This window comes from Pseudophryne corroboree, chromosome 2 (assembly GCF_028390025.1).
Source record: "Pseudophryne corroboree isolate aPseCor3 chromosome 2, aPseCor3.hap2, whole genome shotgun sequence".
Classification (NCBI taxonomy): domain Eukaryota; kingdom Metazoa; phylum Chordata; class Amphibia; order Anura; family Myobatrachidae; genus Pseudophryne; species Pseudophryne corroboree.
The window spans coordinates 275,341,176-275,356,840 of NC_086445.1; the positions used below are offsets into that span (position 1 = coordinate 275,341,176).

General features: G+C 44.7%; 1 protein-coding gene across 2 annotated transcripts in view; it reads right to left on the bottom strand.

The window, feature by feature from the left end:
- GTF2F2 (general transcription factor IIF subunit 2) overlaps window positions 1–15,665 on the bottom strand; it is a 423,942-nt gene that overhangs the window by 106,405 nt on the left and 301,872 nt on the right. For both annotated transcript variants that reach the window (XM_063952832.1, XM_063952831.1), the window contains one exon: window positions 13,082–13,181. In XM_063952832.1, coding sequence (XP_063808902.1) covers window positions 13,082–13,181 — 100 coding nt within the window. The remainder of the gene's footprint in view (window positions 1–13,081; window positions 13,182–15,665) is intronic.

A 15,665-nucleotide genomic window follows, 5' to 3' on the forward strand; every position in this document is an offset into this window, starting at 1 on the left:
CCGGACCTCTTCAGTCTTCTGGCTCTGTAAGGGGGCCGGCGGCGCGGCTCCGGGACCCATCCATGGCTGGGCCTGTGATCGTCCCTCTGGAGCTAATGTCCAGTAGCCTAAGAAGCCCAATCCACTCTGCACGCAGGTGAGTTCGCTTCTCTCCCCTTAGTCCCTCGATGCAGTGAGCCTGTTGCCAGCAGGTCTCACTGAAAATAAAAAACCTACTTTAAACTTTTCCACTAAGCAGCTCAGGAGAGCCCCTTAGCCTGCACCCGTCTCGTTCGGGCACAAAAATCTAACTGAGGCTTGGAGGAGGGTCATAGGGGGAGGAGCCAGTGCACACCAGGTAGTCCTAAAGCTTTTTACTTTTGTGCCCAGTCTCCTGCGGAGCCGCTATTCCCCATGGTCCTTTCGGAGTCCCCAGCATCCACTAGGACGTTAGAGAAATGACAGTTAGGAGCTGGTTGGCTGGTACTTTATCTCCATCTAAGGCTTTGTAAATAGACCCCTTTGTCACAACCTCTACACAAGATAAGGCACCAGGACCAATCTTAGTACTGGCACCCATAGCAATCCCTGTTCCCATGAAACACTACATGTTCGCTGGTACTTCCTTGTACCTTAGAATAGTGATAACTTATCAGGTATAAAAACCAAAATGAGAACTCGTGGCGCTACCGTAACCACAAACACATTCAGAAAGGTGGTCTATGATTCACAAAAGACCAGAGTATGATCCACTTACATAGATAGAACTGGATTCTTGAAAAATAAAAGAAATAAACACAATAGTGTAATATATAATGATAAATGTCCAAAGCGTGTTTTTATTGGTTCCACTCACATAGATAAACTTTTATCAGTGCATATCATCCTCATACGAGGTATATCCAGGGGTCATCAACAGGATAATAGATGGAATTAATCTGTGTGCGTCATCCTTATAGGAGGAATATCCAGAAATTTCCAGCGAAATACTGAAGACTTAAAAAAACCAATATGGTGCAATATAGTCTTAAAAGAAACAAAATTTAATAAAAATGTAATACACTCACAATTTAAAAAACATAAAGGGCATATATCACCAATCACGTGGTATGTCAATTGATATCCCGCCACTACACCGACCCAAAGTCCCTCTGCATCCAGAAAGAAATCCCAGCTGCCAGAAACGTTGGATGTGGAGTCGATTACCAAATGATGGAAGCGTAGGAATACCAAGTAGAGAATTGCTTAAACGCGTTTTCGGTCCTAAGACCTTCCTCAGAAGCATAGGGCCAGGTAATGACTGACAAGATAGAATGCTAATCTGAATAAATGACTGACCTGTAAGTACCACTTAAGTGAGGACAGATCATGCATCAATGGAATTTGGCAGACACGTTAAGAGATACGAAGGATAGAATAAACACAGAAAATGGCAGATGCAATTAAGCATTAGTGCCGTTGTGAAGTGTCTTCACACATTACATCACGTTGATTTCTGTTTGCAGCTTATGGAGGTGCACACAGAAATCAGGCAACGTAATGGTCACTTTGCGCTTAATTAAATCTGCCGGTAAGTTTTGTTATAGGCATGGTGTAGTACAGAGTCTGGCCAACACTACTGTAAGGGAGTATAGAGTAGTAAGTACTTTGATAAGCCACAGTATGTGCAATAAGGAGTTATTTACTAAAGAGATTATTTTTTTTAATAGATAATTTTCAAAGAAATGTAACAAGTGTCTGTATTACACATATGAAGAGAAGAAAAGACAAATGACATACACAAAAGGTGCATAAAAAATTTACTCCAAACATCTACGCAGGGATGAGAAAAAGTAAAAAAAGAAAGGAAAAAAGAAAGATAGTTGTAGGATAACGGTGACAGTGAGAGGGAGGAGGGGAGGACATACAGATACCAAGTCAGCCAGAGGTGAACGAAGCACATCAGCTAAAAATGAGTGAGTTCCTCTCAGGGGTCTCAAGCCAAAAAATTAGGTTTGTAGTATAGGGTCTGAGACTCAAGGTCGACACCAATTGGTCAACACACATTAGGTCGACACCAGAAATAGGTCAGCACAGACAAAAGGTCGACATTAACAAGGTCGACATGGAAAAGGACGACATGAGTTTGACTGTTTTTAGTGTCATTTTCTTCGTAAAGTGACGGGGAACCCCAATTAGTGCACCGTGTCCCCTCGCATGGCTCGCGAGCATTGGGCAAGGTGCCTCGCTCCACTACCACTGCGCTCGCACAGGTTACCGTTCCCAATTGTAGTCCACATGGATCGTAAAGTGTGAAAAAGTTTAAAAAATGTGAAAAAATAAGATTTTACTTACCGGTAGATCTATTTCTCGTAGTCCGTAGTGGATGCTGGGGACTCCGTAAGGACCATGGGGATAGACGGGCTCCGCAGGAGACATAGGCACTTTAAGAATTTAGGTTCTGGTGTGCACTGGCTCCTCCCTCTATGCCCCTCCTCCAGACCTCAGTTAGAGAAACTGTGCCCAGAAGAGCTGACAGTACAAGGAAAGGATTTTGGTAATCCAGGGCAAGATTCATACCAGCCACACCAATCACACCGTATAACATGCGATAACAACCAGTTAACAGTATGACAAATAACAGAGCATCAGGTCCAACCCTGATGCAACCATAACTTAACCCTTATTGAAGCAATAACTATATACAAGTATTGCAGAAGAAGTCCGCACTTTGGACGGGCGCCCAGCATCCACTACGGACTACGAGAAATAGATTTACCGGTAAGTAAAATCTTATTTTCTCTAACGTCCTAGTGGATGCTGGGGACTCTGTAAGGACCATGGGGATTATACCAAACCTCCTAAACGGGCGGGAGAGTGCGGATGACTCTGCAGCACCGATTGAGCAAACACAAGGTCCTCCTCAGCCAGGGTATCAAACTTGTAGAACTTTGCAAAAGTGTTTGAACCTGACTAAGTAGCCGCTCGGCAAAGCTGTAATGCCGAGACCCCACGGGAATGGGCCTTAACTGATTTTGGCAGCGGCAATCCAGCCGCAGAATGAGCCTGCTGAATCGTGTTACAGATCCAGTGAGCAATAGTTTGCTTTGAAGCAGGAGCACCAAGCTTGTTGGAAGCATACAGGATAAACAAAGACTCTGTTTTCCTGACCATAGCCGTTCTGGCTACATAAACCTTCAAAGCCCTGACCACATCAAGTAACCCGGAATCCTCCAAGTCAGTAGTAGCCACAGGCACCACAATAGGTAGGTTTATATGAAAGGATGAAACCACTTTTGGCAGAAATTGTGGACGGGTCCGCAATTCTGCTCTATCCGCATGGAAAACCAGATAGGGGCTTTTATGTGACAAAGCCGCCAACTCTGACACACGCCTAGCCGAAGCCAAGGCTAATAACATGACCACCTTCCACGTGAGATATTTCAACTCTACCGTTTTGAGTGGTTCAAACCAGTGGGATTTCAGGAAACTCAACACCACGTTAAGATCCCAAGGTGCCACTGGAGGCACAAAAGGGGGCTGAATATGCAGCACTCCCTTTACAAACGTCTGAACTTCAGGTAGAGAAGCCAACTCTTTTTGAAAGAAAATGGATAGGGCCGAAATCTGGACCTTAATGGAACCCAATTTTAGGCCCAAATTCACTCCGGACTGTAGGAAGTGAAGGAAACGGCCCAGCTGGAATTCCTCCGTAGAAGCATTCCTGGCCTCACACCAAGCAACATATTTTCGCCATATACGGTGAAAATGTTGAGCTGTCACGTCCTTCCTAGCCTTTATCAGCGTAGGAATGACCTCATCCGGAATGCCTTTCTCTGCTAGGATCCGGCGTTCAACCGCCATGCCGTCAAACGCAGCCGCGGTAAGTCTTAGAGGAAGAGGCCCACAGGTCCTCTGTGAGCATTTCTTGCAGATCTGGATACCAAGTCCTTCGTGGCCAATCTGGAACAATGAGTATTGTTCTCACTCCTCTTTTTCCTATTATCCTCAGCACCTTGGGTATGAGAGGAAGAGGAGGAAACACATAGACCGACTGGAACACCCACGGTGTCACCAGGGCGTCTACAGCTACCGCCTGAGGGTCTCTTGACCTGGCGCAATACCTCTGTAGTTTTTTGTTGAGGCGGGATGCCATCATGTCCACCTGTGGCAGTTCCCATCGACTTGTAATCTGTGCAAAGACTTCCTGATGAAGTCCCCACTCTCCCGGGTGGAGGTCGTGTCTGCTGAGGAAGTCTGCTTCCCAGTTGTCCACTCCCGGGATGAACACTGCTGACAGTGCGCTTACGTGATTCTCCACCCAGCGAAGAATTCTGGTGGCTTCCGCCATCGCCACTCTGCTCCTTGTGCCGCCTTGGCGGTTTACATGAGCCACTGCGGTGATGTTGTCTGACTGAATCAGAACCGGTTGGTCGCGAAGCAGGGTCTCCTCTTGACGTAAGGCGTTGTATATGGCCCTTAATTCCAGGATGTTGATGTGAAGGCAAGTCTCTTGACTTGACCACAGACCTTGGAAATTTCTTCCCTGTGTGACTGCACCCCAACCTCGGAGGCTTGCGTCCGTGGTCACCAGGACCCAGTCCTGAATGACGAATCTGCGGCCCTCGAGAAGGTGAGCGCTCTGCAGCCACCACAGGAGTGACACCCTGGCCCCGGGGGATAGGGTGATTAACCGATGCATCTAAAGATGTGATCCGGACCATTTGTCCAGTAAGTCCCATTGAAAAGTCCTCGCATGGAACCTGCCGAAGGGAATGGCCTCGTATGATGCCACCATCTTTCCCAGGACACGAGTGCAGTGATGCACTGACACCTGTTTTGGTTTTAATAGGTTTCTGACCAGTGTCATGAGTTCCTGAGCTTTCTCCATCGGGAGATAAACCCTTTTCTGGTCTGTGTCCAGAATCATGCCCAGGAAAGGCAGACGAGTCGTAGGAACCAACTGCGACTTTGGAATATTTAGAATCCAGCCGTGTTGCCGTAACACTTCCAGAGAAAGTGCTACGCTGATCAGCAACTGCTCTCTTGATCTCGCTTTTATGAGGAGATCGTCCAAGTATGGGATAATTGTGACTCCTTGCTTCCGCAGGAGCACCATCATTTCCGCCATTACCTTGGTAAATATTCTCGGTGCCGTGGAGAGACCAAACGGCAACGTCTGAAATTGGTAATGACAATCCTGTACCACAAATCTGAGGTACGCCTGATGAGGTGGATAAATGGGGACATGAAGGTGTGCATCCTTTATGTCCGGAGAGACCATAAAATCCCCCCCTTCCAGGCTTGCGATGACCGCTCTCAGCGATTCCATCTTGAACTTGAACCTTTTCAGGTATATGTTCAGGGATTTTAAATTCAATATGGGTCTGACCGAACCGTCCGGTTTCGGGACTACAAACATGGTCGAATAATAACCCCTTCCTTGTTGAAGGAGGGGAACCTTGACCACCACCTGTTGAAGATACAATTTGTGAATTGCAGTTAACACTATTTCCCTCTCGTGGGGGGAAGCTGGCAGGGCCGATTTGAGGTATCGGTGAGGGGGCATCTCCTCGAATTCCAGCTTGTATCCCTGAGACACAATCTCTATTGCCCAGGGATCCAGCTGGGAGTGAACCCACTTGTGGCTGAAATTTCGAAGACGTGCCCCCACCGGGCCTAGCTCCGCTTGCGGAGCCCCAGCGTCATGCAGTGGATTTTGTAGAGGCCGGGGAGGACTTCTGTTCCTGGGAACTAGCTGTGTTGTGCAGCTTCTTTCCTCTGCCCCTGCCTCTGGCAAGAAAGGACGCACCTCGGACTTTCTTGTTTTTCTGTGATCGAAAGGACTGCATTTGATAATACGGTGCTCTCTTAGGCTGTGAGGAAACATATGGCAAAAAATTGGACTTTCCAGCAGTAGCTGTGGAGACCAGGTCCGAGAGACCCTCCCCAAACAATTCCTCACTCTTGTAAGGTAAAACTTCCATATGCCTTTTTGAGTCGGCATCACCTGTCCATTGCCGAGTCCACAGGACCCTTCTGGCAGAAATTGACATAGCATTTATTCTAGAACCCAGTAGACTAATGTCTCTTTGAGCATCTCTCATATATAGGACAGCGTCTTTAATATGCCCCAAGGTCAACAATATAGTATCCTTGTCTAAGGTATCAATTTCCTCAGACACGGTATCCGTCCATGCTGCTACAGCACTACACATCCAGGCCGACTCGATCGCCGGCCTCAGTAAGGTACCTGAATGTGTATAAATGGACTTCAGGGTAACCTCTTGTTTGCGATCCGCAGCATCTTTGAGGGTAGCCGTATCCTGTGACGGCAGGGCTACCTTCTTGGATAAGCGTGTTAAAGCTTTGTCCACCTTAGGGGAGGATTCCCAGCGTAACCTGTCCGTTGGCGGGAAAGGATACGCCATAAGAATCCTTTTGGAAATCTGCAGTTTTTTATCTGGAGATTCCCAAGCCTTTTCACATAACTCATTTAGCTCGTGTGAGGGGGGAAAGGTTACCTCCGGTTTCTTTTCCCCATACATATGTACCCACTTGTCAGGGACTGGGATTTCCTCTGTGATGTGCAACACATCCTTAATTGCTATAATCATATAACGGATGGATTTAGCCAATTTTGGCTGTAACTTTGCATCATCGTAATCAACACTGGAGTCAGAATCCATGTCGGTATCTGTGTCAACAATTTGGGATAGTGGGCGCTTCTGAGACCCTGACGGCCTCTGCGACATAGGACCAGGCACGGGTTGGGACCCTGACTGTCCTGAGGCTTCAGCTTTTCTAACCTTTTATGCAAGGAATTAACATTATCATTTAAAACCTTCCACATATCCATCCAATCAGGTGTCGGCGCCGTCGGCGGAGACACCACATTCACTTGCTCCCGCTCTGCTTCCACATAGCCTTCCTCATCAGACATGTCGACACAAGCGTACCGATACACCACACACACAGGGAATGCCCTTTTTGAGGACAGTTCCCCCACAAGGCCCTTAGGAGAGACAGAGAGAGAGTATGCCAGCACACACCCCAGCGCTATCAACCCAGGAATAACACAGTAACTTAATGTTAACCCAGTAGCTGCTGTTTTATATTGATTTTTGCGCCTAATAATGTGCCCCCCCTCTCTTTTTACCCTCTTCTACCGTGTATCTGCAGGGGAGAGACTGGGGAGCTTCCTCTCAGCGGAGCTGTGGAGAAAAAATGGCGCTGGTGAGTGCTGAGGAAGAAGCTCCGCCCCCTCGGCGGCGGGCTTCTGTCCCGCTTAAATATGCAATTTTTGGCGGGGGCTCATACATATATACAGTGCCCAGCTGTATATATGTTAAACTTTTGCCAAAAGAGGTCCCAAATGCTGCCCAGGGCGCCCCCCCCTGCGCCCTGCACCCTTACAGTGACCGGAGTATGTGAGGTGTGTGGGAGCAATGGCGCACAGCTGCAGTGCTGTGCGTTACCTCAGTGAAGAACGGAGTCTTCTGCCGCCTGTGAAGTCTTCTTTGCTTCTCATACTCACCCGGCTTCTGTCTTCCGGCTCTGCGAGGGGGACGGCGGCGCGGCTCTGGGATCGGACGGCGAGGGTGAGATCCTGCGTACGATCCCTCTGGAGCTAATGGTGTCCAGTAGCCTAAGAAGCAGGACCTAGCTTCAGAGAGTAGGGCTGCTTCTCTCCCCTCAGTCCCACGATGCAGGGAGTCTGTTGCCAGAAGAGCTCCCTGAAAATAAAAAACCTAACAAAATACTTTCTCTCAGCAAACTCAGGAGAGCTCACTGAAAAGCACCCAGCTCGTCTGGGCACAGTATCAAACTGAGGTCTGGAGGAGGGGCATAGAGGGAGGAGCCAGTGCACACCAGAACCTAAATTCTTTCTTAAAGTGCCCATGTCTTCTGCGGAGCCCGTCTATCCCCATGGTCCTTACAGAGTCCCCTGCATCCACTAGGACGTTAGAGAAACTCATGTCGACCTTTTTACATGTCGACCTAAGGTGCGTTGACCAATTGGTGTCGACCTGGAGTCCGGATACCATGGTATAAGAGCTGCATAAGAAGCAGAGAATTTGATGTCAATGCAGCTAAACCACGGTGCTACAAATTCAGAAAGTTTTTCAGGGTCTGAGAAAAGACTATCATCCATGGGCATGTAAAAATCAAGGCATAGACACCATTCCCATGTTGTAGAGGGAGCAGGAGAGCACAAGTGCACTGGGAGCACCACCCTAGCCACATGTTAGTATGATAGGATGTTTGAGAAGCGACTTTTTATACTGAGAGAGAGGAATGTTCAAGTGAGACAGCAGACAGAAATCAAGGCCAGAGGGCACAGAGCAACCCAACACTTCTGAGGCCAAGGCTATTATCTTATGCCAGAATGGAGTTATTAGGGAGCAATCCCACCTAAACAGTATTTTTTTCAGAACCATGCAGTAGATAATAGTAAATGTCACAGCAGCAGCAAACGCATGTGAATGCTATAACTTAAACATAGAAACATAGAATTTGACGGCAGATAAGAACCACTTGGCCCATCTAGTCTGCCCCTTTTTTATTTTATCCTTTAGGCAATCTCAACCCTTTTTTAACCTTAATTCTTTGTAAGGCTATTCATATGCCTGTCCCAAGCATGTTTAAATTGCCCTACAGTCTTAGCCTCTACCACCTCTGATGGGAGGCTATTCCACTTATCCACTACCCTTTCTGTGAAGTAATTTTTCCTTAAATTTCCCCTGAACCTCCCCCCCTCCAGTATCAATGTATGCCCTCGAGTTCTAATACTTCTTTTCCTTTGAAGAATGTTTCCCTCCTGAACTTTGTTAAGACCCTTGATATATTTGAAAGTTTCTATCATGTCCCCCCTTTCCCTTCTCTCCTCCAAACTATACATGTTAAGATCTTTTAGCCTTTCCGGGTAAGTTTTGTGATGTAGGCCATGCACCATTTTAGTTGCCCTTCTTTGTACACTCTCTAATGTATTTATATCCTTCTGGAGATAGGGTCTCCAGAACTGGACACAGTATTCCAGATGGGGCCGTACCAATGACCTATACAGTGGCATTATCACTTCTTTTTTCCTGCTACTGATTCCTCTCCCTATGCAACCAAGCATCTGACTTGCCTTTCTCATTGCTTTGTTGCATTGCTTTCCTGCCTTCAAGTCACTTGAAATAGTGACTCCTAAATCTCTTTCCTCCTCAGTAGTTTCCATTATAGTACCCTTGATACTATACTTAGCCTTTGGGTTTTTGAGACCCAAGTGCATGATTTTGCATTTTTTAGCATTAAACTGTAGTTGCCACGTTCTTGACCATTTCTCAAGCCTACCTAGGTCATTAATCATTTGTTTGACCCCTCCTGGTGTGTCTACCCTGTTGCATATCTTTGTATCATCTGAAAAAAAGGCATATCTTCCCTTCAATACCATCTGCAATGTCACCAACAAAGATATTAAAGAGAACTGGACCAAGTACAGATCCCTGGGGTACTCCACTGGTAACATTTCCCTCCATAGATTGCACTCCATTAACTACGACTGTCTGTTTCCTATCCTGCAACCAGGTTCTTATCCATTTAACTGATTTATAATCCACCCCCAGGCTTTCAAGTTTATTTAGCAGTCTGCGATGTGGGACAGTGTCAAATGCCTTACTGAAGTCTAGATATGCTACATCTACAGCTCCCCCTTGATCTATTATTTTCATCACAGAGTCAAAAAAGTCAATAAGATTTGTTTGGCATGATCTCCCACCAGTAAATCCATGCTGTTTTGGATCCTGTAAATTGTTTGATTTAAGATATTCCACTACTCTTTCTTTTAATAGTTTTTCCATTACTTTCCCTACTACTGATGTAAGGCTTACTGGTCTGTAGTTACTTGCTTCTTCCTTGCTTCCACTTTTATGCAGTGGAACTACATTTGCTCTTTTCCAGTCCTCTGGAATAGCACCTGTATTTAGTGACTGGTTAAATAATTCTGTTAAAGGTGTAACCAGCACATCTTTTAGCTCTTTGAGTATCCTTGGGTGTATCCCATCTGGTCCCATTGATTTATCCACTTTTAGTTTTGAAAGTTCTGTTAGGACCTTCTCCTCTGTAAATGTATTTTCAACTGGCAAAGTATTCTGTAACAGGTGGTTATGTAATGCAGCTGTCACTAATGGGAATCAATGCCGGGATGAAACATCCTCCTTAGCATGGGCATGGAGGTACCTGGCAGGCATCCAATACAAATATGCAGTGCAATATCTATAGTACATGAGCTACTGGTTCAGGTCATTCTGTGGGCTGAAGATCCTAGCAAACGTATTAATGCTTTGTGCACTGCATTGAGGAATACATAAATATGGGACAGCATGGAGGCACAGTGCTTAGCATTACTGCCACACAGCACTGGGTGATGAGTTCAATTCCTGACCAGAGTTGTATCTGTATTGAGTTTATATATTCTCCCTGTGTTAGTGTGGCTTCCTCATACAGTACAGTACAGTACAGGTTACCCGACATCTGACTACAATGGATCCTAGTGTGTGCTTATGTGTTAGCCACAAAGGGTCAGGGACTGTCAATAACAAATATTCTTTCCAAAGCACTATGGAATATGGTGACACTTTATTTATAAATGATAATGGTAATATGAGGGGAATGTCTTAACGAATATGTAGTTCCTGCTTTTAAAAAGAGAAAATGTTTGCTTCTACATGCACTTGTTACGCAGCATAGCACAGCACATAATAGGCATCCACGGTCAGAAAACGCTCTTTGCTAGTGACAGGTATACTTTAGGAGTTTTAGAATTGTGTTTTACAGGGAGAACTAGACGTAACTTTGAGCAAAAGCAAATTAAACAACTGTCTTTCTTTACTATTTCCCACAGAGATTCCAGAAATCCCTTTTGATTTTACTTTGGCATATCATGCTTGCCAGAAAATGATTATACAAATGATAATGCCTCAAGCATTGTGGCAGAAAGTAAAGCCATTAACACACTGATATGCTAGTCATTTGTTAACTTCAGAAAAGTCCTGGACCTGGAGGAATATACTCCAGTGCTTTGAGGACAACAATTGTCTGATCTAATTATGTTCATCATGTATCAGAAAAATTTGAAGGCAGAATTTCTGCAGCCTCTGGGATACTATGTGGCTATGTGCAGTGTCACACTTCATTACGGTCAGAGAAAACCCCACTAACATTTCTGTAATGTGAAATCATAGTGCAGAAACATAATGGAGGTGTTCGCTTTAATAAATAAAATAGACAAAAACATTTAGCTGAACTGTCAAACTAGAAACCTTGATCTTCTTGTACCAATGCTGTTAGCTTAATTGTTACGTTAACTTTTGAACATCATTTCACTTTGGCGAGCTTCTGAAAAGGGATGTGGTTAAGATACGAGCTGTCAGCATCCTGGCCGTAAGTATAGCGGGTGGGTTAGGTTTAGGCGCCACCGGGTGGGTTAGGGGTTATAATACTTTCCTCACACCTGTCAGAATTTTAAAGATCGGGATGCCAGCATCTGTATTGTGACCGTTGGTATCCCATCCACCGGTCACACGTACCGAACTCGATGAAAAAAAATTCAATATCATGGTACAAAGTATTTTTGCTGTTATAATTATTCAAAACATCCACTTTCAAGGACCCAAGAATTCAGGGTGCAGAGCAACGGTGAAGACTTAGGGCCAAATGTAATAGAGTGAGAATTTCAAAAAGTGAGAGATTTGGTAAGGTTTTGCAGTTTTGTTTTTTAAAGTAGCAATCATTTACACTACAAGATCAACCTGGTTTTGCAGTGTAAATGATTGACACTTAAAAAAAAAACCTGAAAAACCTTACCAAATCTCTCACTATTTGAAACTCTCACTCTATTACATTTGGCCCTTAAGGTGCATACATACTTTGCAATATTTTAGACGATATCGCTTATTTTCACACTTCTGCGCAAAGCGTTTAAAATATCGGCCAGTTTGTACAGTACAACCGATGAACGATGCACGCATCGTTATCAGCCCCTCTGTCGCCTGTGCATGCAGGTTAATTTGGACTTATCATCCAAAACTGCATGTCCATGCCAGCACTATATCAGCCGCCTGGAAGGGTAGGGGATACATTAGTCGATATCGTTCATGAAGCAAATCTTCTAGTGTGTACCCAATTTTACAACGCCATCCTCAGCCATGTCATCCAGATAATATCAGTACTGTAGAAGGTCTGAGCACGAGTAGTAATACTTTTACAGCTTGATATGTAACAGTTGAACAGCAAACTGTACATACTTGAACTCCTAGGAGACCCAACCTTGTGCTATCTGGTGTTCACTCTACTCATACTGCTGAGGTACGTCAACAGACCTATTTATCTCACATTACGGCAGTTTTTTAAACTGCACCATTACAGACCAGGTTTTAAGGATATCCATGCTTGAGCCAAGATGGTTAAATCAAATTGACTGAATTACTAATTAAGTCACCTGTGTTCAAGTATGGATATCAATTAAAACTTGGACCATACTTGCCTACCTGACCCTCTCCATGAGGGAGAAAATGCTCTGTTCCTGGACTTTCCTGGTAATGTATGATTGCCATCACCTGTGGTGAGCTAGTTTATTGATAAGAAAGGTTTTTCACCACAGGTGATGGCAAACATACATTACCAGGAAAGTCCAGGAACAGAGCATTTTCTCCCTCATGGAGAGGGTCAGGTATGCAAGTATGACTTGGGACTGTAGTAGCAGAGTTTGAGAAATGCTACATTAAGGCATAAAATCAGTTCAAATTGCCTATCAGAAATTATTAAACTGAGTAGTACAACTTACAGCAATAACACAATTCAGAAACAGGACTTCTGCCTAAAATCACGTTGATAGCTCAAAATATATACTTCTGCTGTCATATAAGCCATCATAATACTGTATATAAATATAAAATAGGAACCTACATTTTAATGTTTGCTCATCGTTAACATGTCACATGCAAACTAGAAGAACTGACACATAAAACTACATTACTGAGCTTCCTACGGGTAATAAAAAAAATATGATGCTGAAAATGAATCTTGGGATAGGGCAGCACTGAAACAAACAAGGACATAAGAAGAAAGCGCTACTTACATTATTCTGATGATTGGACACTGGCTTGTAATTAGTTGTTACAGCCTTTTCAATTTGTAGCGACTGTCTCTTTGGTTTGGAAGATTCTTCTATCTGTCGTCTAAAACACAACATTATGTCAGCTTAAATAACCCATCAAGTACAATGTAAGAACAGTAAAAAAAAAACATTGGGGGCCTGATTCAGAGTTATACGCAATGCCAATGTTTCCGTAGTTGAGCAATTATTGATTAGTATGTATCGGAGTCGCACTGCGCATGTCCAAGGTGACATACCGATGTCACTTGGAGTGAGGATTGACAGACAGGAGGCATTGGGGGAGGAAATGGAGAGTGGCAACACAAACACAGGCATGTTGTAACCATTTTGCGGGCATATAATTCTGTATACAGAAAACACGGCGTCTGCGGCTCAAGGGTCTACTACGTTATGCTGGCTGTCGGGATTCCGGCGCCCAGCATAACGGTGCTGGGATCCAAACCGCCGGCATGCCGGCAGCGGGGGGGGGGCGTAAAAAGGGCCCCTTGCGGGCTTGCTGCGTTTGCTACGCTGTGAGCACGGTGGCATGCGCTATTTATTCTCTCTCCAGGGGTGTCATGGAACCTCCAAGAGGGAGAATAGTTGTCAGTATGCCGGCTGTTGGGATCCCGGCACCGGTATGCTGAGCGCCGGGATCCCGACAGCCGGAATATCAAATGCCTCCCGTGTCTCATGCTGTCATTCTGTGTAACCATATTTCTACTCAGATGGCTGAGGGGCATCTGCAACAGTTGCTGCATTTGTGTACACAGATATATGCTTGGCCTCCGGTGGGCGTCTAAATCTAATTCCAGGTGGCGGCAGCATTAGCACAGTAGCCGAGCATGGGATCATAGCTCCGAATACATTAGCGTAAAACTCCAAAACAGGGCCACTGTCACAGAGTGAAGGCAAAAACAGATTGTTAGCCTATCTATATCCTTGTTTACCAAGTACAACAGTGAATTGCTATTGCAGAATTACAATCATAATAAGCATGTTCTAAATGACTGTTCAGAAACAATATCTTGTTAGGGCAGGAATAAACTTTAAATTTAGGTTATTTTTATTCAGTACAGAGCGGGAAATTCAATTGCAGGCGAAGGGTGCGAATTGCTGTTGCCACATTTTTTTAGTTCCTGAACAACTATCAGTTTGTACGGATGGAACCGAACGGCATGTCGTGAAGATATCCTGCAAACGCTGTTCTGCTCACAAGTGACGAAGTTCACTTTCAGAAATCAACTACAAATGTGTATAGCAAATGAAGGCCATCAATCTGGATAATATCATATTCAAAATCAACCGAAAATAAACTGTATTCCATGCATTTATGTACTAAAATTGTTAATCGCATTTACCATGCCTTTTTTGTTAACCTTTAAAGTCTGGGATTTTTTTTTTTTTTTTTTATACTCAACCTGTATATTGTAGTATATCAGTAATGGCAAGAAATCCTTATAATAGGATTTAAACACCAACCCCCTCCCCCCCAAAACAATGGGGTATATGCAATTGCGGTCGAATTCCCGAAATTGCCGAAAAATTGGACTTTTTCGCCAAAAAAAAAAATCGACAATGCAATTCAGTACTTTCCGTCAAAAAAACGGACTTTCAAAATTCGACTTTTTGAAATTCGACATTTGTCAAATTCGACTTTTCTGCAATGGTACAAATGCGGCAATTCGACCAAAGTATATTCAATTGAAGTTTGGAAATTCGACAACAGTGCTTTTAGACAGTAAATTCGTCATTTTCAATCCACCACACTTTGGTGGGTTAATCTAATAAAAAAAAATTTAAAACATGTTTTTTTGGGTGTTTTTTTTATTGGTAATAGCATATCTATTTATATTAGAAGGGATTAGGTACATCAGGGGTGTCAAACTCGCGGCCCTCCAGCTGTTGTGGAACTACACATCCCAGCATGCCTTGCCATCTATTTTGTATTAGGGATGGCTGCAACTGTGGCAAGGCATGCTGGAATGTGTAGTTCCACAACAGCTGGAGGGCCATGAGTTTGACACCCCTGCGGTACATGGTTTGTCTTTTTGGGAGGCACAAGTATTATTTATATATTTTTAAAAAAAAAAATATATATATATATATATATTTTTTTTAGATGGAATGGTAAAATCCCGGAAAAAAATTGCGTGGGGTCCCCCCTCCAAAGCATAACCAGCCTCGGGCTCTTCAAGCCGGTCCTGGTTCTAAAATTCCGGGGGAAAAATGGACAGGGGATCCCCCGTATTTTTAAAACCAGCACCGGGCTCTGCGCCTGGTGCTGGTGCAAAAAATACGGGGGACAAAAAGAGTAGGGGTCCCCCGTTTTTTTTTACACCAGCATCGGGCTCCACTAGCTGGACAGATAAATGCCACAGCCGGGGGTCACTTTTATACAGCGCCCTGCGGCCGTGGCATTAAATATCCAACTAGTCACCCCTGGCCGGGGTACCCTGGGGGAGTGGGGACCCCTTCAATCAAGGGGTCCCCCCCCAGCCACCCAAGGGCCAGGGGTGAAGCCCGAGGGTGTCCCCCCCATCCAAGGGCTGCGGATGGGAGGCTG